The 22,321-nt window shown below is 32.9% G+C and overlaps 2 protein-coding genes and 1 long non-coding RNA gene across 3 annotated transcripts; 2 read left to right on the forward strand and 1 right to left on the reverse strand.

Moving 5' to 3' along the window:
- Positions 1–942: 942 nt before the first annotated feature.
- LOC129807989 (uncharacterized) lies at positions 943–5,820 on the forward strand. Its single transcript, XM_055857661.1, has 3 exons — positions 943–1,152; positions 1,749–1,947; positions 5,679–5,820. The coding sequence occupies exons 1-3, from the start codon at positions 951–953 to the stop codon at positions 5,818–5,820; spliced, it is 543 nt and encodes a 180-aa protein (XP_055713636.1). The 5' UTR covers positions 943–950.
- A 1,180-nt stretch (positions 5,821–7,000) lies between these two features.
- On the forward strand, positions 7,001–21,610 carry LOC129797891 (uncharacterized). The gene is made up of 4 exons (XM_055840761.1): positions 7,001–7,266; positions 9,198–9,833; positions 9,890–10,010; positions 19,831–21,610. The coding sequence occupies exons 1-4, from the start codon at positions 7,187–7,189 to the stop codon at positions 21,403–21,405; spliced, it is 2,412 nt and encodes an 803-aa protein (XP_055696736.1). The 5' UTR covers positions 7,001–7,186; the 3' UTR covers positions 21,406–21,610.
- Positions 15,486–19,579, reverse strand: LOC129797898 (uncharacterized). Its single transcript, XR_008751370.1, has 2 exons — positions 18,837–19,579; positions 15,486–18,639 (listed from the first exon to the last, which is right to left on the reverse strand). It is a non-coding gene; the product is annotated as an uncharacterized LOC129797898 (long non-coding RNA).
- Positions 21,611–22,321: the final 711 nt, after the last annotated feature.

The following is a 22,321-nucleotide window of genomic DNA, read 5'->3' on the forward strand; positions in this document are numbered from 1 at the left end:
TTCAGTAGCCTCTTCGTTATTAAATTGGCTTTTTATTTTGTATTAGTATTTTTTGCTAATTCATCCTACAATGACAGAAAACAGCTAATAAACTCAAAGGTTTTCTCGGCTCATTAGAAACATATGGGAAACATAGGAAATGTCATGGGACATGGACATGGGACATGGGACATGTCATGGGACATAGGAAATGTCATGGACCTGTAAATGGGTATATGGGCTTAAATAATTCCAGTCATGGGTGTATTTGGACGAAATGTTCGCCTGACGAGAGACGCCAATAAATTCCCATCAGTTTTCCACTAACTAAGCCGTTTCTTGGCTTAAGCCGAGAGACGAATTAATTGGTAACTGATTGAAATGTAATTATTTTGATTATAATTATGTTAAGCGGTCTCTCAGCTTAAGTTGTAAGTATGTCTAGGGCATAAGATAGTTCAGACTTTCCCAGGATATAAGCTTAAAAATAAAAGCTATGTAGCAGTCTGATAACCCAAAAGATACATATACGATGACTTCGTCAATGGATTGCAATATAAAATTTCCAGTAACCACCTAAACGACGAGCCATGCAAGAAGTGTTGTGGCTTACAATGAGGTGCTGGTAGAGACCAACTTCAGTCACTCAGTAAGTTGCCAATGATCCACAAGACAAGTGTGTTTCCGCCAGTACCAAAGCTCAGTGTCTGTCTATCGACTGATGCGATTAACTATTGATCTATCGCTCTGTTAATTGGGAACATTTTTCTCTTGGTGAGACACAGTGCTAAAGAAAGTTTGACTGAGAAAAAACAAGACCCACGAAAGTTGATCCAAAGAGTGCAATCTACGTGACAAATATCATTATACCAGATAGTGCTTTCATTTCTTTTTCCCATACAATTGTTGAACTTAAATGTTTAACCATTATTTTCAAGTGTGACAGTGCAAATAAATAAATAATCTTTAAGATGAATTTCCACAAGATATTGTCGTCATGTGCAGTGTTACTGTTTGTGATCATTATGGCGATGGATTTACCTGATACTGCAGTGGCACAGGCAGAACAACCCCTATTTGAACTACCCGTCCAACTGGTCGGCTTTCCTGTTATCATAATGGCTGTTCGCCTTACGAATTTCGTAAAGAAACTTGCATATTCCCTCAATCCACGTAAGTCTAATTTGAGCTTATTGTACGCGAATTGCCAAATTTTTACAAAATTATTTAACTTGACCCTGGAATTATTTCTCCATAATCTTACGACACGAGATGAACCTTCACTTCTTCAAAGTAGTTCCAACGAGTTTCTTGAGGCACTTCTTCAAAAAATCGTGAACATAGAAAAAGTCGTTATATAAAAACAGTTAATTGAAGACATAAATTGTGCCTTTCTTCAGTTAAACCTCCTCATTTCAATAAATTAGCACAGACAATTTCTTCTCAAATCTCTATGGAACTTTAACATTTTTGTTTTAATTCTCTAAACTTCTGAATGCGGCAGTTATGCTCCGCATAAAATAAATTCAAAGTGAAAGCACATCAAATATGTTTAATATAATTAATTATGCTATGAACCGAAATATAATTTGAAATAATTTAAGTGCGAAAAAAACATAAATTCCTTTCATACTCCAATGCTAATGAGCATTGCCTCTTACATTGTTAATTTCATGTAAACTGAAAGAGGCGCGAATTTGACAGTAATCAAAGCTTTTTAATAGCATGATTGAATGAATGAAAGTCTAACTTCCAAAACACTCTTGCAGAAACGTATCAGTCTCGCACTCGACGCTCCGTCGAACACGGGACGGATTCTTATGCAACAGTAGCTATTGATGTAGTTCAGGCCGAAAAGAGAATCCTCTCTGAATTCGGACCTAAAGCCTGCGTCCTCGAAGAACCCTGCCGGATACATGCCTGGAAAGCTGTACCGGGAGAACAACCCGACTGGAACGATATTTTGAGGTAATACTAAACATTCAGATTTATCGGAAATGTAACCGTGCATTTTAGGTTATTTATTTGATGCGATAAAATATTTATAGTTTCCGCATATTATCTAAGTACAAAGTATTATGAAGCAGATGAACCTGTAAATTAATGCAAATGGAGTTTTAATTCAAAAGGTCTGCGGTGAACTAATGTAGGAAACTGGGTCGATGAATTTTGGAAAAAGTTGTTTGCTACAGCCACCACGCGGCAAAAACTGGAGCAATTATAAGAAAATTGTTGGCCAAGAAAACGAAAGCTCTTATTTGTGAAGTGATTCCAAAAATTTCACGCTCAAAATAAACTAAGAAAAATAATTATTTCATGGACCAATCATGTTGAAATTAGCATAAAGACTATTTTTTATGCAGTTGGTACGTTGTACATTTAAATTAATCATATCGGGATCGGGACTACATTGCAGATACTTAAAAGAATATTTAGAAAAAAAACATGGTACAGGAATTATTTTGATTTTATCAATATTTCACTGAATAAAAGTAGGTGAAATTGCCATTTGTATCTATATATTATGGAAATATTTTAACTCTTGAATGGAATTTTTATCGAATTTAATGCACTTTTAATTCAAAAGGTGTGTCAAGTTTAACAAAATTGTAAATTGAAAATGTAAATGTTTTTCAAAACTACATTTAAATTATAAAATTTATTTTTAATCATTTTTGACCGGTTTGCGAATTTCATTAAATTTCATTAAAAACTATTAGCGTTAACTATAAATATTCTTGTCGTTGTCTTCTAATTAATATTGCTTTTAAGGCCTCTACACATTGGAAGCAATTTTCGCCAAGAAATGTATTTTTGACAGAAGTTTGACATTTCTATCTACAAAAGTGCAGAATATTTCCTTCAGAAAAGCAAGTTTTGACGAAACTTGCTCCCAATGTGTAAAGGCCCATACGGGGATTTCTTAATTATAGTATTGATGCTGTGAAAGTTAATGCTAGAATAAACCCATTTAGTACAAAATTCTCTCTTAAAAAAAGTATATTTCTAAGATTTGAATCGTACAGATCAATTGTAAAATTTTCAATTGATTGATTGAGACATTAATTGATGTTTCGTTACAAATTATATTTTCGCCAATCCGAAAAGTTTTCCCTATCGCTATGTCAGCCGTCCTTTTCTGTATAATCACCGGTTTATTGATTTTTATGTGTTTACTCAAATGCATGAAATAGCATGACGATACAATAAATCAATTTAAATAATTATTCTAATTACGTAATTATTATAATAAATGATTAGACTATAGAGAGAATTGAAAACATGAGTGAATCCGCGTTGATTCACTAAGTACTTGACAAAACATAAATGAACTGTAAAATATTAAATTTTATTTAGTAAAAATCTTGAATATATACAAAAAGAGTTTAATTTATATAATTCACAATTAAGATGGTTCCAGATAAAATGTTTTTGTCTTTTGAATGATAATTTCACTTCTTTAAAATTTTAAATAATTGAGTAGGTACTGCCATTGTCTTTGGATCTAAAGACAATGGTACTGTTGAATTTTGTTTTATTTAGTAATCAAATTTAATATTTTGTAGCACATTTGAACAGAATCTTAGTATTTAATTAACAATAAAAATCAGTAAGAACTTAAATTGATCGGTAAAAAATTGAATTCAGCCAAAGAAATCGTCAGTAAATAACCTAATCTTTAGAAAAAAACGGTTTATAGAAAGTCACTGATTTTTAAGTTCTTATTTGACTGATCAAATTTTATTGTTTTATTTCTCATTTGAACAGTGACATTTTATTTTAGTGATATCTACTGATCGTTGTTGTAACAGATCATTCAATGAGTTCACAGGATAAGGATAACAAACAGACAGCACCATAGATCTTGCATCAGCTATCTTCCAAATGATATTAGTCAGAATTTGAAAACAATCAGACCATTAGTTCTCATGTTACATGTGTTAGAGAAACCTACCGAAGCTTTTTTTTCAAAATTGAAGATTCCTAATTTCGTTTTTTAACTAAACATTATTATTCACGTATGAAAGCAATAATTCAAACCGAATCCAAACTAAAGAAGCCATTAACCGGATGCTTCATCGTTAACTGGGATGATTCAGATTTGGTTTACGGACTTTCATTGTGGCTTATGGCATTATATGAAAAAAATGTGCTAAAAATCGGGACGCTGAAAATAATATCAATATTTCAGAAAATGCCGAAAAATCAATGTTATTGTGTTGAACTACCCTAATGTGAAATTAATGGAGTTCTTAAGGTCACAAGGATGTCATATGATCGGATGTTTAATGTTCTACATGATATTTCGGAGCTGCCGTATTTGTCCTTATTGGACCAAATCCGAAAAACCAAAATTAGGCACAATTACAAGAAATTTCGTTTGAAGTGGTTTTTCAGTAATCATAAACGGAAGATTAGGACTCAAGGGACACTGGTAAGAAAGGGTCAAATATATCCAAATTTGATCCTATTTGCAAAGGATGGATCAAATTAACATATTCTATTTTGATAAATGTGCTTTCAACGCTTGAAATTTGATCCATCCTTTACAAAAGGATCAAATTTGAATCAATTTGATCCTTTTACTTTTACCAGTGGATTTTTACCCGAACAGATGGCTAACCGATTAGTCATGTTAGTCAAAAGATGAACTAAATCTGAAATTATGATTTATTTTGGTGAGTTTTCGAATGCCTCGTTTTTTAGGCGCGAAAAAAAAATTTGATAATCGTAAAAAAAAAACTATATCGAATTTTGTCGGTGTTTCATTGATAAATAACATCGAATATTACTAAAAAAGTTTTCTTGCTCATCTTATGGGCTTACTGAATGACATGTTATATTTGCAAATTATGCAAACGACAATGTAAACGTCGTCGTCTCTTGTATAAAATTGTTATTTAAAAGAAATTCAGGTACGACAATAGTCGATGCATCCGACTTTGTATAGAGACTTTAAGTATAAAGAGTTCAAGTAGTTGTGCGTTTACAATAATTTCTCCTTGAATAAAATATCATTTGTAAATTCATTTTGAATTTTCAAACTATCACTTTATAATTAACAATTACTAACTTTTAAAAATAAAGGTTTAGATTTATCAAAAATTCAATGACCTTTTAAAGTGAACCAAATTTAGGGAAAATATTTATTAAAAACTATATTCTCTATAATTCAATTAAATTGTTGTCTTTGCTAAGAGCAAAATAAATTTTCTCAAGGTCAATGTGAAGCATAAAGCAAAATATTTGATTAGGTTTTTTTAAAATTTTTTTTAATCTAAAATGCGAAAGTTTGTTGTAGAATTTTTTGGAATTAAAAGAGCTTATTTTTTAAAGATCTGGATAAGTATTGACGAAAATTTAGAGTTCATCAGGGGTGTTAAAGATCGAATTTTGAGGTGGTTTTAAAGTTTGCTATCAAGTTCAAATAAAGAATATGAAGAATTTTGCTTGGTATTTCTGATTTAAAAATGAATACTGAAATGTGGTCCTGGGAAAGTAGAGTTGCAAATATATTACAACATTAAATAATTATATTGTTTTTTTTCTTATTATTTTGAACATAAGTATTAAAAAATATTTTGTTATATTAAATGTTTTTGCTGAACATTCAAATTAAAATGGTTCATTGTTTTATTTGATATTAAGGCAGAGCTATAAACTTTATTATTAACTATATCTGTTTTTTATTTCTTTAGCAATTACAAGATTCACACTGTTGGAATGCGCCAGTGGTACTTGCTGTCCGTATTTCTGGGTGATGTGATAAGAAGTCCTACCCTCTGCAAGCAACTCTCCAAGAGATTAGACTGCAATCGAGCGAACCGAGAACTTGCGTGAGCCTAGTCACTATTGAAAATCAAACCGCAATTTAGCTGTAAAGTGTTTTCATCCCAAAAAGAGCTTTTCAAAAGAGTATTGCAAAAGTTTTTTTTTCTTCAACTTCTCAGCAAAGAATTATTGCTATTGCGAAATTGTGTCTCTGCATTCAACATTTCGGTCTTGAGCAACGGACTTGATGGAGCTTTTGCATTAAAAGCTCGAAGGTAAAGAAACACCTGTTTGCGCCTGAAAGTCTCGGTGATCACTCTCACTTTCCGCTAGATGTTGCTTTCAAGTTTGAAAGTGAATTTCGCGAACATGAAGCAGGTCATACCGGCAGAGTTTTCTCCGGTAAATTTTCTTCAGGTGAATACATGTTGCGGCTCTTTCGTAATTCTTCTTGTTGGATTTTCTGGTTTTATCGAGAAGAATCATGTGAAAAAAGTGCAATTCGGAATTTCTGTTTCTCATAGAAAAAGCAAGATCACACGTTTAGGTTATTCCAGTTGATTGATTAGCACATTTTCTCCCTGTAATTACTTTATTTTGATCACATTCGGTTGTGCAATATTTGGCGATATCGGATATTGATGGGAAAAAAGTGAAATTTCAGCACTTATACCGATGACGTCATGTGGGTTAAAGTATTTAAAATCATAGTAAAAGACCAAATAAAAAAATTGCGCGGCTGTTTTATGTGGTCAGCGACGGTTTTGGAGAGAAGAAAGTGATCTTTTTTGTGAGTGGGCGTTCTCTGCAAATACGACAAATTATAAATGAGAGGTTTTCATCAGCTTTTGTATTAAAATTAAACCATTGAAATGAGGTCCAATGGTTGGCAAATTAAACCGGCCTGACCTATGCAGAAGTTGCAATGATAAAATTTGGAAGTAGGTTGATGATTGTGCGAGAGGTAAAAGTTATATCATTTGGAGCTCTTGTAAACAAACAAGAGATGCACATAAAAATCTACATAATCTAGAGCTGAAAAATACATATCTCTTGTGAGTCAAACACCTTGAGACTTTCACAAAAACATATATAGCAAATGTATATCGAGGAATTGGTTAAAATTATGCATGTATTTGTCTGAGGAAAGTTCATCAAAAAAGACTTGGACTCCCCACTGCAGGCATTTCTTCTCTGAAAACCTTTGCCTCACAGACTTTTTGCCCACTAAATCCGCAAACCCAACTTCAATAGCCGAAAGATACTTCAAGAGGATAGATGCATTTGGTTGTGGATTGGATGTGATCTCTTTTTCTGTGCTGCTGGAATTTCCATCAAAATAGTGGAACGTGAGAAGTGCAGAAAGTGAAGAATTATTCAAGTGAGCAAATCGATAAATTCCTTTAGTGAAATGTTTTGAATTGTTTAGTGAAAAATGTGGAAACTCTGCTTTATTGTGATTGTCTCAATTTCACTCTCAATAGCCATTAAGAGTCCCGAGAACATCAGTTCAAGGTGAGTTGAATTTACTAAAGATGACAGGAACCGTTAAGTAATTTACCTGGTGCTCGGGTGATGCATTTTCCGTGAAGAATAGAGCAATGCCCCATAGGATAGGATAGGATTTGCATAAATTAATTCACGTTATTTATCACACTGATTTTAGGGATGAAAGCTTACAATGAAAGTTTCATTAACGATAAATTGTGCACTGGCTTGTACTGAGAAAAATAAAACAAAAATCCGTTGATTTTCAGTTCGCATACCTTAATCCTGATTTTTTTAAATGGAGTTTTTGTAAATGCATTGAAATAATTTTCTTTGAGGTATTTTCAAAAAATATTTACATAAATTTCTTTGTTCCATTCAAAAGAAATTTTCGATTTATATTAGTCACACAAATTATTATAAGCCATGTTACGTCAGATAATTAAAAAGGGGTGGCAAAGCGTCCTAAGCTTTGCGAATTGCTCGATTTTATGACTTAGGTGTTATAGTGCTATACCTCAAAAGTACTTTCGCATCACTTACCATTTACCTGTTCTCAACCAATTTGGATTGATCCATGAATCACTGAAAAGATCTCCCAAAATAGTTGTAAGAGCAATAGCATCGATTTTCGGACACTAATTAGTTATCGGTTTATAACCGGGTTCACAACCGATTTGAAACGATTTATAAATCAATGCAAACATTACCCTAAATACACTTCAGGACTAATGTAATTGAATTTCAGACAATAATTAGTTATCGGTTATAAATCAGCAAAGAACCGGTTCAGCTTTATCGGAACTTCCAAGACGTTCCCAACGAGCTCAAACATGATACCATTCGGATAAGAAATACGTTCTCTAGAGCGTTTTTTTTTACTTTTGACCTTGAAAAACCGTTATTTTGAATGATTCAGCGGGATTTTAGCATAAGGACGAAATGTCCACTTCCGAAAATGAAAAAAATTGCACAACGCGTTTAGAGCATTCTCAAGAACATGGTTTTTGAAGGGGAAGGGGGAATGGTTTTGGAAGGGTTGGAGATGGGAGAGCGGGAGTAAGGGGCATATTAACGATCTTCGGGTTGACAATATTCGGGGGGGGGTTCTTCGAAGGTCCCAAATGGCTATTTCTTACCGTTTGACCTCTAGAGCTGACAATACCTGGACGGACAGACAGGCAGACGGATACACGGACAAACAGCGTGACAACATTTCTCAGAAATCGCCTGAAACGCGAAGATTTGTTAAGAAAAGTGGTCTCCGGGCGATGGAAGGTGGAAATTTTGGGGAGTAAAAAAATCGACGGATTGTATGCTGCTCTATCTCTCTCTGTCTGCAGAGTTTGAGCATTAAAAAAAGAATTTTCTTTCGCTTGTGCATTTGAAACATTAAATCGTTACAAGTTCCGATATTTATTTTTTTTTAATTTTGTTTCTTATTTTTTAATTATTTTCATTGTTTCTTAATTTATTTTTTAGTAATTTGATAAATATTTAATACCTATATTTAATTCAAGTGTATATAGGGATTACAATTTCCGTTCTTACTTTTCAAAATAAATTAGATTGTTCTAATATGTTACATTTTTCTAATTATACGAAATGATATTCACTGAAAATACTTTTTGAATTTTTTCTAATAAGTGATCCATTTTTGGGATAGAGATACGGTTTGTTTTTATGGGCTTTTTCTTAGTCCTTTTACTTATCTGCCATTAGAAATAATTTAGTATGACTGAGTGATATCAAAAAGGGAAAATAATGAGGACTTCAAACAGTCTCAAAAATTGCTGATAAGTAGTTCTGCAATAATTATTTTTTCTCATTCAGTGTGTTTTTATAAAATTTGCACACAAATAAGTTATTCAAATATTAATTTTATGAATTTTAATTAATCCAATATCTCGCATATTTCATGAAAATTTTGAAATTTTTGAATTTCATGATAAACCAAGACGCACTCAAAATGCGGTCAACTTTTTTCCCGATGACACCCAAGAGAATTACAACACAGCTCATGGTGTTAACAACGATGTCTCGTCATTTCGTTTCCAAGATGATCAGAGGGATTTGAATCAAAATGAGATTCTAGTGTCACCAGCGCAGAAATTTCAGCAATCTCCCTACCAGAGACCACAATCCCCGTATTACTTGACGCAGTATCCTAATCTCGGCGGCACCGCTAATCCTCAACCCAACCCCTATGCTGGCTCATATGGTTACTATGTACCAAATCAGGAGGATAATAGAGAGGGAGGCCGCGCACAAATCCCATATCCCTTCCAGAGGCCACAACAACTTGCCGGTCAGTTTGGGCCAGTAAACTATGCGGCTCAATTTGCCAACAACTACCGTCCCGGAGGACCTGGTGTCAACTATCCTGGCAGCCTGCAACAAGTGGGAGGAAGTCCACTATATGACGGCTACAGACGACCACTGGCTAATGTAGGTGTACAATTTGGGCAGGCCATCGAGAATATCGCACGGTATGACGATTTGCAGTGTGTACCAAAAATACTCTGCCAGATGGTGGGAAATCCCAATCGACAATCGAATCTCCCGTCATTTCTCAGTGCACCATCGCTTTCAGCGTGAGTTACTCAATCATGTGCAAATTCCCACTGATACCCATTGAATTCCTCCGCAGTTTAATTTCAGCACTTCCTTCTACATCCCCGGCGCTGATTTTTGGACGTGCAGCACTCCTCGGATTCAGTGGTGGTGAAAGTCGATGTGATTCCGCGTACCCGAGGTGTCCCAAAAATGAGGTAATCATATTGGAGTTACTCACCTCAGAGTCCATAGATAGTAATACGAAAATGCATGTTTCGATGAAAGTGAGATCACACGCGTAAAATTGTTGCAGAATTGAATTGAATATTGAATAGCTAATGAGCTACAGTTCGAGTTTAAATTAATTACTTAGTTATTTGGTTTGAATTTCAGACATAGGTTTTTATGGTCGAATTAACAAGTATTTTATGATTTAAATCAAACAAGTCAATTAAGAGTGACAATTCGGCGATTACTAAAAATTTTCAGATCATTAATTGAGATTGCGAACTCTTTTATGATATTGATTGGAACTATCAAAAAGTAAGACATGGCTTAGAAACTTTTTGTGAATTGCTAATTTGACTTAAACTTGCAATGTGTGTGTTGTAAAACATAGGCCATATTTCATCATTGACAAAATGATTCAACTTCATTTTCAATAGCTAAAAAACAAAATCGCAAATCTAAAAATTCTACTCTCTTTTACATTTTAGAAGAAGAGGTACATTTTTTATTTAAGTGTAAATCAATTAAAAATAGGAGAAAAAAGCCAATTTCAAAGATGCCCTACTTCCCCCGTAGTTTTCTTTAAATTCTGAGCGAAACATCATTCTCATTCGAAACTTTTAGTAAGTTTACCATTTACAAAATTTTCAAAATTTATTAAATTCATTGAACCCTGCAGATAAGGGAAAGTGGAGCACTTTTCAATTGGGTACCTTTGAAATTGGGCTTTTAGCTGAGATTTTCTCATGTTTTTAAAAAGGGTGGCAAAGTGTCTGAGGCTTTGCGAGCTGTTTGAATTGCTGAGAAGGGGCTCTGCCTTATATTCATTTTAGCAATTTTTTTGAATGCTTATATAAAATTAATTTCAATTAATTGTTTATAAATTACCGCAAAATTTGAAATTTGAAATTTTAATTTACCGCAAATTTTAAATTGATCTTGATTTATTCAAGATGGCGATTTAACCAGTAAAAGGTGTCGATGGATTAATGTTCAGTTGGACTAACTACAAAATATATCCGAAAATCATTGAAATCGCTTGCGCCAATTAGTGCAGAGCAAAGTTATAAAAAAATATCTCATTTTTGACTTATTTTAGGGGGATAGGGAATGCATGAAAGGGGAGGGAAGAAAAGAAAGATATTAGCTTCGAGATTATATCATTTTTGGAAGGTTATTGAAATACGTAAATCGACATCTCTTACCGATTGAATTTTATATGGGCCAAAAGTCAAAAGACTGAAAAAGTGCGATAAACAGTATCTTAAAAATGGAGCTATCATACCGTTATTTTACTGATCCATCACCTATCGTGACCGATGCAGTCAGGTTCAGAATTAAAGGAACTTTAACAAAATCTAAATTTTTCTAACGGGTCTAACGAAACCCGTTGAAAGAAAGGTTTTCCAGTGTGGTCGACCTTTGACCTTAAATAATCCATAATGGCGAATTATGCCCAGCGCACAATAACTTTTGTTTGTAAACATGTTTTCAAAATTTTCTATGAGAGTGAGTGAGATGACTAGATCTAGATCTCACTCATTCTCATTGAAATGTCAAAAACATGTTTACCAAACAAATGTTATTGTGTGTTGGGCATTAACCGGTGAAAATACAAGACATATCTGAAAATAATAGAAATCGCTTAGGCAAATTTTGAGATAAGTCAAAAAATCATGTTTTGGGAGGGGACGAAAGGGGTGGGGGTGATTTGGATAAATTTGTTCGCTAGAGAATGTTGACTTGTTGGGGGTCATTGAAGACCGGAAGCCAATATCTCTTACCGCATAGCAGCCAGGATATTTGAGTACATTTAGAGAGCAAATGAATATTTTTAACGAAAAAAAATTTAAGGAAAGTTGAGGATTTATAAAGATAATTTAATTTAGTATTTAAGTATTTTTTAAATATAAAATTTATTAGATAGAGGTCATATTTATAACAGATTTTGATAAGAAAATATTTTGCAAAATTGCATTTGTCGATAAAATATTTAAAAATTTTAATGACTGAGTGTGCTCTTATTCACTAGTAAAAATAAAACGATGAAATGACAAAAATTTCAGTGTTTCAAAAGATGATATATACTCCATCATTTTGAAACAATGATTTTCATCTTTTGTCAATAGATGACCAACCATCTTTTTTCAAACACTGAAAATCATCTTTTGGAAACAATGGAATATATAGCATCTTTTGAAACACTGATTTTCAGCGTTTGGGAACAATGCTTTTCGGTGTTTCATATGATCAAAATTTTGCATTTCATTGATCGAAACACTGTTTTTCAGCGTTTCTGAACAATGATTTTTAGTGTTTTACACGATGAAAATATTGAACTTCATTGTTCGAAACACTGTTTTTCAGCGTTTCTGAACAATGATTTTTAGTGTTTTACACGATGAAAATTTTGCACTTCATTGTTCGAAACACTGTTTTTCAGTGTTTCAGAACAATGCTTTTCACCGTTTTACATGATGCAAATATTGCATTTCATTGTTCGAAACACTGTTTTTCAGTGTTTCTAAACTATGCTTTTCACCGTTTTACACGATGAAAATATTGCATTTAATTTACTGGAACACCGTTTTTCAACCTCTCAGAAATTTATTTGATTAAATGAGACGCTGTTTCCTCGCTTTTCAATAGAAAATATTTATTTTTAAATTTCAGTGTCACAAGGGTTCTATAAAAAAAATTTGTTATTCGTTGTATTTTTTACCTCCTTTTGTATAGAAAATATTGCGCTTCAAACTTGGTACTTACATGCAAGCTGTCCCAAACTACCCTTAAATATATTTTATTTGCTTTGCTCAAAAATATTTCGGACACGACATAAAGGGCGTATAGGATGGTATCTCGCGCTTAAAGTTTTCCAAATGTTAAAAATGCTATATCTTCGGAACATGTTGAGGTTTTTTTTATTGTTTTGTTCTTTTTTAAGAGATAATTTTACTATATTTAAGACTATATTTTTGATTTTCAATATCATCGCTTGCATTAGCTATCCTAACTTTCTCATTACTTAATACGCAATTATTGCAACAATATCGAAATACACAGACTATACAAGAATTGCTGGTTAAGTGATCAGTAAGTTACGACAATCGCTCATTCATGCAACGATATTTATTTTATTTTTTTGTAATATCCTTCTATTTTTTTGGAATATAAAAAAGTCTCAAATTTGCCAGACAAAAAAGGATATTTGGAGCTTTCACTTTAATATTTAATTTTATTCGGCATTGAATAAACGAGCAGTAAAAAGTCAAATTTGCTCAGCAAAAAATCGAAATGATCAGTAAAAAATAAAAAAGGGCAACAAGAAGTTTAAAAAGATCAGTAAAAAATTAAAAAAGAGCAGTACTTTATTAAAAGCGGTCAGTGAAAAATGAAAAGTGGTCAGCAAAAAATTAAACATGATCAGTAAAAAGTAAGATGATCAGTAAAAAACAAAAAGTGGTCAGTAAAAAATAAAAAGTGGTCAGTAAAAAATTTAAAATGAGCAGTAAAAATATTGAATTTGGTCAGCAAAAAATTAAAAATGATCAGTAAAAATATTCAAAAAAGCAGCAAAAAAATAAAAGTGATCAGCAAAAAATTAAAAGTGATCAGTGAAAAATAAAATATGGTCAGTAAAAAATAAAAATGAGCAGTAAAAAATACAATTTGATTAGTAGAAAATCAAAAGTGGTCAGTAAAAAATAAAAAGTGGTCAGAAAAAAATTAAAAATGGTCAGTAAAAAATTAAAATTGATCAGTAAAAAATGAAATTTGATAAGTAAAAAATAAAAAGTGATCAGTAAAAAATAAGTGGTCAGTTAAAAATTTAAAATGAGCAGAAGAAAATAAAATTTGATTAGTAGAAAATAAAGTGATCAGTAAAAAGTTCAATAAAAAAACAAGAAATTAAAAATATTCAATTCAGTAAAAAATTGGTCAGGAAAAATTAAAAATGTGCAGTAAAAAATAAAATGTGGTCAGAAAAAATAAAAAATGGACAATAAAAAATAAAAAGTGGTCAGTAAAAAATTAAAAATGAGCAGTAATTTTCTTCATTTTCAAGTGAAATTTCGCACATCTTGAGCCTAAAGCAGACTTTAAGAGGGTGTAAAGTATGACGCCTCTATCTCTCATAGTTTCCAAGGGTTTGCGGAATCTTTGCCTTTTTCCAATTTGTTTTTTTTTCCAATTTGTCTTTGGAATCTTTGTCTTCGGTAATCTTTGTTTTTTAGAAACTTTGTCTTTGGAAATCTTGTCTTTTATATATTTTAAACAAATATATTTTATTAAATAAAATAGGGTAAGTGTGCCAAATTCCGGCCAGCTTGCAATTTCGGCCACCTTTTTTGTTCCTCGAATTTCCATGAACTTTCAGATTTTACGTACTCTAGAGATTATACAATGCAAAAGAATAACAAAAAATGTAGCTTCGACATACGAGATGACGTGAAAAAGATATTGGAAGAATTCCCGAAGGGCAAGGAACTATGAGAATGAAGGTGGCCGAAATAGGGCACCAAAGCTATGTCTATATTTTTATTCATTTTAAAATGTATTAAGAATGATTTTAGAGTAAATAAAGACAGTAAACTCTTTACAAGGTTCCGAGCAACACTCTTTTGGAAGAAAGAATAAAAAAAATCAATTTGAATTTAAAATATTACATTTCAAACTTTAGACTTTAACGCTTGCATGCAACTATGCCGAAATTTGGCACATTTACCCTAATGATATTACAATGGTGTTTTTTGAAGTTTTTAGATACGACCTTCAGGGTAAAGGGAAATTTTCTGTGTTTTGGGAAATTTTTAGTTTCGTCTTTTGGGGAAAAGGGAAATTTTGTTTTGGCAAATTTTTAGTTTCGTCATTTTGGGAAAAGGGAAATTTTTAGTTTCGTCTTTTGGGGCAAAGGGAAATTTTCTGTATTTTGGGAAATTTTTAGTTTCGTCCTTTGGGACAAGGGTGTTTGGGGAAGTTAACAGTATCGCCTGTCGGGACAAAGGGAAATTTTCTGTTTCTGGGAGGCTTTTAATTTCGTCCTTCAGGGCACAAGGAAATTTTCTGTTTAGTGAAATTTCTAGTTTCGTCTTTTGGGCAAAGGAAAATTTTCTGTGTTTTGGGAACTTATCAGTATCGTCTGTCGGGGCAAAGGGAAATTTTCTGTTTTTTTTTGGAGGTTTTTAGTTTCGTGCTTTGAGGCAAAGGGAAATTCTCTGTGGTTTGGGAAGCTTTTAGTTTCGTCCTTTGGGGCAAATTTGAGAAAAAGGAAATTTTTGGAAAGTTATAAAATATACTTATGCAAACTGTGTTACAGACAAAATTTATGAAAATTATGAAAAATATATGAAAGACAAGATTGTCAAAGACAAAGTTTTCAAAAAACAAAAGTTACCGAAGACAAAGATTCCAAAGGAAAAAACTGGGAATAATAAAAGTGTAAAAAACAAAAAGGAAAAAGCGAAGATTCCCGATCCCGAAGGAAATGCACCTCTATAAGCTGATTTAGGATTATCACTGGCGTAATTCTTCGTTGATAAATTTATATTTTTTACTGACCAATTTTAATTTTTTACTGACCACTTTTAATTTTTTACTGACCACTCTTAATATTTTACTGACCTCTTTTAATTTTTTGCTGGCCGCTTTTAATTTTTTACTGATCACTCTTAATTTTTTACTGGCCACAATTAATTTTTTATTGTTTACTTTTAATTTTTTACTGATCAATTTTTATTTTCTACTGACCACTTTTGATTTTCTACTGATCAAATTTTATTTTTTACTGCTCAATTTTAATTTTTTTACTGACCATATTAGGTGAGATTTTTTACAATCTCACCTACTTTTTATTTTTCACTGATCACCTTTAATTTTTTGCTGGTCACTTTTTACTTTTACTGACCGCTTTTTATTTTTTGCTGACAAATTTTGATTTTCTACTGATCAAATTTTATTTTTTACTGACCAATTTTTATTTTCTACTGCTCGTTTTTAATTTTTCGCTGACCAATTTGTATTTTTTACTGACCACTTTTAATATTTTACTGACCACTTTGAATTTTATACTGACCACTTTTAATTTTTTACTGACCAATTTTTATTTTTTACTGCTCGTTTTTAATTTTTTACTAACCGATTTTTTTTACTGGCCACTTTTTGTTTTTTATTGACCTCTTTTAATTTTTTGTTCAGCAATTTTTATTTTTTACTGCTCCTTTGTAATTTTTTGCTGACCACTTTTTAATATTTCACTATTTTTGCTGATCAACTCGAATATTTTTACAGCTGATTAATTTTTAATTTTTTACTGATCAACTCGAATATATCTACTGATCAATTCGAAGTTTTTACCGACCAAATTTAACTTCTTACTGACAAAATGTTACTTTTTACTGACAAAATTGAAACTTTTGCTGATTATTTCCAATTATTTGCTGATCAAATTTGATTTTCTGCTGACCACTTTTGACTTTTTATTGACCATTTGTTTTCTGCCATTTTATTTTATAAATATTAATTTAAGGCAAAAAACAAGTGGTCAGTAAAAAGTCAAAAGTGGTCAGCATAAAATCAAATTGGATCAGCAAATAATTCTAAATAATCAACAAAAATTTTCAATTTTGTCAGTAAAAAGTAAAATTTTGTCAGTAAAAAATAAAAAGTGATCAGCAAAAAATTAAAAATGATCAGTAGAAATATTCGTATTGATCAGTGAAATATTAAAAAGTGGTCAGCAAAAAATTAAAAAGGAGCAGTAAAAAATAAAAATTGGTCAGCAGAAAATTCAAAGAGGTCAGTAAAATAATCAAAGTAGTTAGTAAAAAATAAAAATCGGTCAGTAAAAAATTAAAAACGAGCAGTAAAAAATAAAAATTGGTCAGTAATGGCGTCTACACACTAGTAGAAATTTTTTAAAAAAGGCATTTTAAAAAAAAAATTCTACTAATGTGTAGACGACATATAAGATTAAAAGTGGTCAATAAAAAAAACAAATTGATCAGTAAAAAATTAAAAGTGGTCAGTAAAAAATAAAAATAGGTCAGTAAAAAATTAAAAGTAAACAATAAAGAATTAATGTGGTCATTTAAAATTAAAAGTGGTCAGTAAAAAATGAAATGTGGTCAGCAAAAAATTAAAAGCGTATAGTAAAAAATTAAAAGTGGTCATGAAAAAGATAAAAATTGGTCAGTAAAAAATTAAAAGTGGACAGTCAAAAATTAAATGTAGTCAGTAAAAAATTAAAAATGGTCAGTAAAACATTAAATGTGATCAGTAAAGTATTAAAAGTGATGAGCAAAAAATTAAAAATGATCAGTAAACCACTTTTTATTTTTACACTAACCACTTTTTATTTTTTACTGACCACTTTTTGTTTTTTACTGATCATCTTTTATTTTTTACTGATCATGCTTTATTTTTACTGATCACTTTTTATTTTTTACTGATCATGTTTAATTTTTTGCTGACCACTTTTCTTTTTTTACTGACTGCTTTTAATAAAGTACTGCTCTTTTTTATTTTTTACTGATCTTTTTAAACTTTTTACTGCCCCTTTTTTATTTTTTACTGACCATTTTTTTTTATTTTTTACTGATCATTTCGAATTTTTTCTGACCAAATTTGACTTTTTACTGCTCGTTTATTCAATGCCGGCATTAGAAATATTCGAGTTGATCAGTGAAGAATTAAAAAATGATCAGTGAAAAATAAAAAATGGTCAGTATAAAATAAAATGTGGTCAGTAAAAAATAAAAAGTGATCAGTAAAAAATTAACCAATTTTTATTTTTTATTGCCCACAGTTTATTTTTTTACTTCTCATATTTAATTTCTTACTGGTCAATTTTAATTTTTTACTGACCACTTTTTAATTTTCGCTGACCACTTTGCATTTTAAACTGATCAAATTTTATTTTTTACTGCTCATTTTAAATTTTTTACTGACCGTATTTTATTTTTCAGTGATTTTCAATTTAATTTCTTTTTACTGATCTTTTTAAACTTTTTTCTGCCCTTTTTTTTACTGATCATTTTCAATTATGTGGCTGGACTGATCAGACGCGAATATAAAATTTTCTGTATAAACTTTTAACCCTCTAAGGACGATGGGATTACCGGTGACTCCGGTTACCCAAAAAGAGATATCTTTCTTACGCCCGTCTAAAGTTATGTTTCGCTCGCAGAAGTCACTAAAAAGTATTTTTTCTGCATCCCCAATTTTCGAACTTCTTGTCCTTAAAGGGTTAACCTATAAAATTTTATATTAAGCTCACCTGAACCATCAGAACCACCTGAATCACCTGAAACCACACCATCATCCGCGAATTTATTTATCTCTTTCCGGTAGTGGTCTGGAAACCATCTTCAATCCCAGCAGTGGTCACCTCGATAAACTACGTCGATGATGAATGTAATCTTCTTGATGATTTCTGACGGGGAATGCTGATCTCCAATCCTCCCCTCTCTCTCTCTTGTGGCATCTTGTCGTATGAGATCGCATAACTTTTAGCTCTCTGCAGCTTGAGCAGCTTACCTCCAGCACCCAGGGTGTCTTCCTTTGTAGTAGATTCTTTAGTAGGGTGTCTTCATTTGTAGATTATGTCTGGCATCCAAACTAGATCCAATAAAATACATATATAAGTTAATATAACCTCACTTTGGGCTTTTCGGGAACTATTTTTCCCACCCTCAGCCCAAAAACCTAATCTCTGAGGGTACTTGTGATACGCTTATCACATGACTCCAAGAGGGTCAAGAGACTCCCTAGAGAACCAGACAGAGGAGGATAGGGATGAGGACAGAGTATCTTACTTGACAAAATTCCTCCCTGGAGGAGCAATTTCACCTGCACACATGCACTTTCTGATGTGTCTTGGCACCGATGACACAATTTGTCCTGAGATCGAGATGACGCAGGATCCGGAGAACTCAACCAGCCTCAGATTGGAGTCCTTTGATGCATTTTTGACAGCCACAAGAGTCAAGGGATGTCTTTCACTTTTCACTGAACACCAACATCCCTTTCACACCATCATCACTATCACTTCCACTGCACTTCACACACGTAGGGCATCTCCAAAAACTTTTGGTGGAGAAATTCTGCCCATTTCTTTACTTTTCTGCGACAAATTGCACAGACAAAAGAAAGACGCCACCGCACTGACGCCATTTTCTTTGACAACTGACATGTTTGTGATGTGTCAACCACTGATATTTGTAAGCGATGTTTTTCAGTGTTTCAATAAATGAAGTTGCACGAAAAATATTACCCGTTTTACAAACAAAATAGAGCAAATTGAATAAATAATTCATGCTTAACCTACTTTTTGGGACAGAGCAAAGGCAAAAAATGTGTAACCTGCTCAGTCCCACCAATTTTTCCCCAAGAAAAACCCGTCTGAAAATATTAGTAATTTTCAGTGATTTAAAAGTTGGTTTGAATGTATGTAAAATAAGCGACGTTTTTTTCAGTGTTTCTAATAGATGAAATGACGAAGACTTTTTACTCGATTTTCTTGTGGAAAATCGTGAAAAGTTGCAAGATTTTGTTCTCAGAATACACTTTAGATCTGAGCAAAAAGTTTTCCACAGACATCTGATAGAATTTATTGTTAAATCTGAAAACACTTTTCAGCTTTTTGAATAAATGACATATCATCAATTGGGAAACACTGAAAATCAGCTTTTCAAATCAATAAAAAATAGGCGAATTTCGATCAGCTTTCTCAAAAGATGACCGATCATCGTTTTATTTTTACTAGTGTTCATATAGTTTTTTTTTTCAATTTTTTTCCTTTAAATTCAGGACGATGTCTTGAATTATCTAAACAACCATCGTGGAGGATTCTTCAGGTTCTTCAATGGTGGTGCTAGCTTTGGAGATGACATTCCAAGTTACCAACAAAATTACAGACCCGGTTACCAGCAGCAAGGTACCTATCAGAATCCACAGTATCAGCAGAATCAGCAAGGAACTCAGGGGACTTTTGACTTAAACTCCTTGCAAGCTCTTCTTCAAGGTGGAGGTCAAAGTAGTGGAGGTTATTTAGGCAATCAAGGATCAAATACTATTAATTTGGGAAGTTTGGCTTCCCTCATAGGAGGAGGAGGAGGAGGAGGAAGTCAAGGTTCTGGATCTAGTACATTGAACTCTCTAGGATCTTTGGCCTCTCTTGTTGGAGGAAGTGGTCAGGGTTCTAGTTCTAGTACTTTAAACTCTTTAGGATCCCTAGCTTCTTTAATTGGAGGATCTGAAGGACAAAGTCAAACAGCAGGCCTTAGTCAACTTGTCGGAAATCTCTTGACAGGAATTGTTGGAGCTAGATTTGCTGGCCGTTCCAGGAGTTCAGGAAGAAGAATCCAGAAGAGACACATTGATGATAAGCTGGATGAAGGCTTCAGTGATAGTGGAGAGCTTGATAAGTTGCTGAGAAGCTTTTCGGAACAATCAGGTGCTGATACAAAAATTAGCAGCAAAAAGAGGAATTTAAACGATGAATTAGGGAACTTGGGTAACTTGAAAGACACACACAAGAAAAAGAAGTATTTAGTGGATGAAACCAAGAAAGATCAGGTAAAAACCCTCCAGAAACTTTTAAACATAAAACCGAAAATTGTTAAGTTGGACAGCAGCAAAGAAATTGAAGCTGAAGACAGGATTCTAAATATCAGTGATGAGAGCATTGAGGCAGAAGATAGGATATTAAATCTAGGACAAAGTTCTAGTGTCCACCAAATCTCCTTCAATCCTATCACCTTTCCTCAGGAATATCTCTATGTGTCTTCTGAGGAAGCAAACAGGGTGCCAAAGCTGATAACATTTGGACCTCCATCAGGAATCCAATTTCCCACTGAACTGCACCTTCAAACAACTGGTGTTGCCCTGCCACAAACTTTCTTCCCAGAACCTTTTCAGAATCAAGATGGGATTATCCTGGATATACCCAAACCCCTTCCTCTTGAGTACTACGATAGAAATAAAATGATTTTTCCTGATCGAACTGGTACAGGAAATCTACGATTTGACAATGACTTCTTCAGGCAAGACTCATTCCAGAATAATCGTTTCGGTCGAATTTTGACAGGATCCAAGAGGCCTCAGGAGGGAACTCATACAGGATTTGGCGGAAATGGAGCTAGCACTATAACGTACAACAATGGAGACATCTTGGTGCTTCATCGGCCAAATCATGTTCAACAGCAGCAATACCCAGTTAATTTTGTTGGGCAGAATTATGCATCTTCCAGTCAAAATTACCAAGTTCCTCAAGTTAGCCCCAATTACCCTACCCGGAGTGACAGTGGAAATATCTACGTTACGAATTCTTTGGGTGTCAATGAGTACTACATTAATGCTCAGGGACAGAAGATTCGACTGTGAGGAATTATTGCTGACCCCTGAAGGCTAGAAATTGAGGGTTTCTTTATTTAATAATTTATCAAACCCTAAAAGTGTGTAAAACACCATGTCATCCTCCGTCATCCCTTCCTGTAAATATCCGACTAATCCATCATTGGACGTGATTGAGATTCCACAACGAATTGTAATTTTAGGTAATAAATTCTTTTTTGTAAGAAAGAGAAAAGTCTTAGATGTTTGCGTCACTTTCATGATCTATTTTCGTGATGACATTTCCCCAGAGACATAGCGTTGTCTTATGAATATTGAGGCTCTTGCAGATGAATCACTTTTGAATTAGGCAACTTTCTTACTCTGGGATCTCCATTGAGTTTCACTGAAAGAAAATAGAAACATTCAGACTATTGCAAAATTACACTGCCTTGGCAAAATTTAGGGAGACTTGAGGCAATTTCATTTAGCTTTTAAATTAAAGTAATGTTAGAAGCAATATTTCTCAACAGATTTAATAAAGGAGACAAGCTTTTGATAGTTTCAACAGTTCCAATCAATCAATATTAAATAGATAAAATGATTTTATTAATCCGTAATGCTTATAAAACGCAACATAAAATAAATCACTTGAGGGAAATTGCAATGTAGGTTGTAGTTCTAGCGTTCATCGCTGTATTAGCGTTGATTCATTCTCCGAAAAGGAAAATCGTATAATTGTAACGAATGGGGGATCATCTGGTTATAAAACCTTTATAGAAAATACCAATCGGAGAGTCCAGGGCAGAAGTATCTAACAAATACATTTTTTCATTGCGTATAATTTGTAAAAAAATGTTTATAGTGTGCCCTTCCGGCACTACCGACGCTTAGATGATGGTCCTCTTTTAGGGATTCGCAGGCTCAGCATCCGCATTCTGAACCTTCCCATGACACACTGACTCCA

This window comes from Phlebotomus papatasi, chromosome 1, assembly GCF_024763615.1.
Source record: "Phlebotomus papatasi isolate M1 chromosome 1, Ppap_2.1, whole genome shotgun sequence".
Classification (NCBI taxonomy): Eukaryota; Metazoa; Arthropoda; class Insecta; order Diptera; family Psychodidae; genus Phlebotomus; species Phlebotomus papatasi.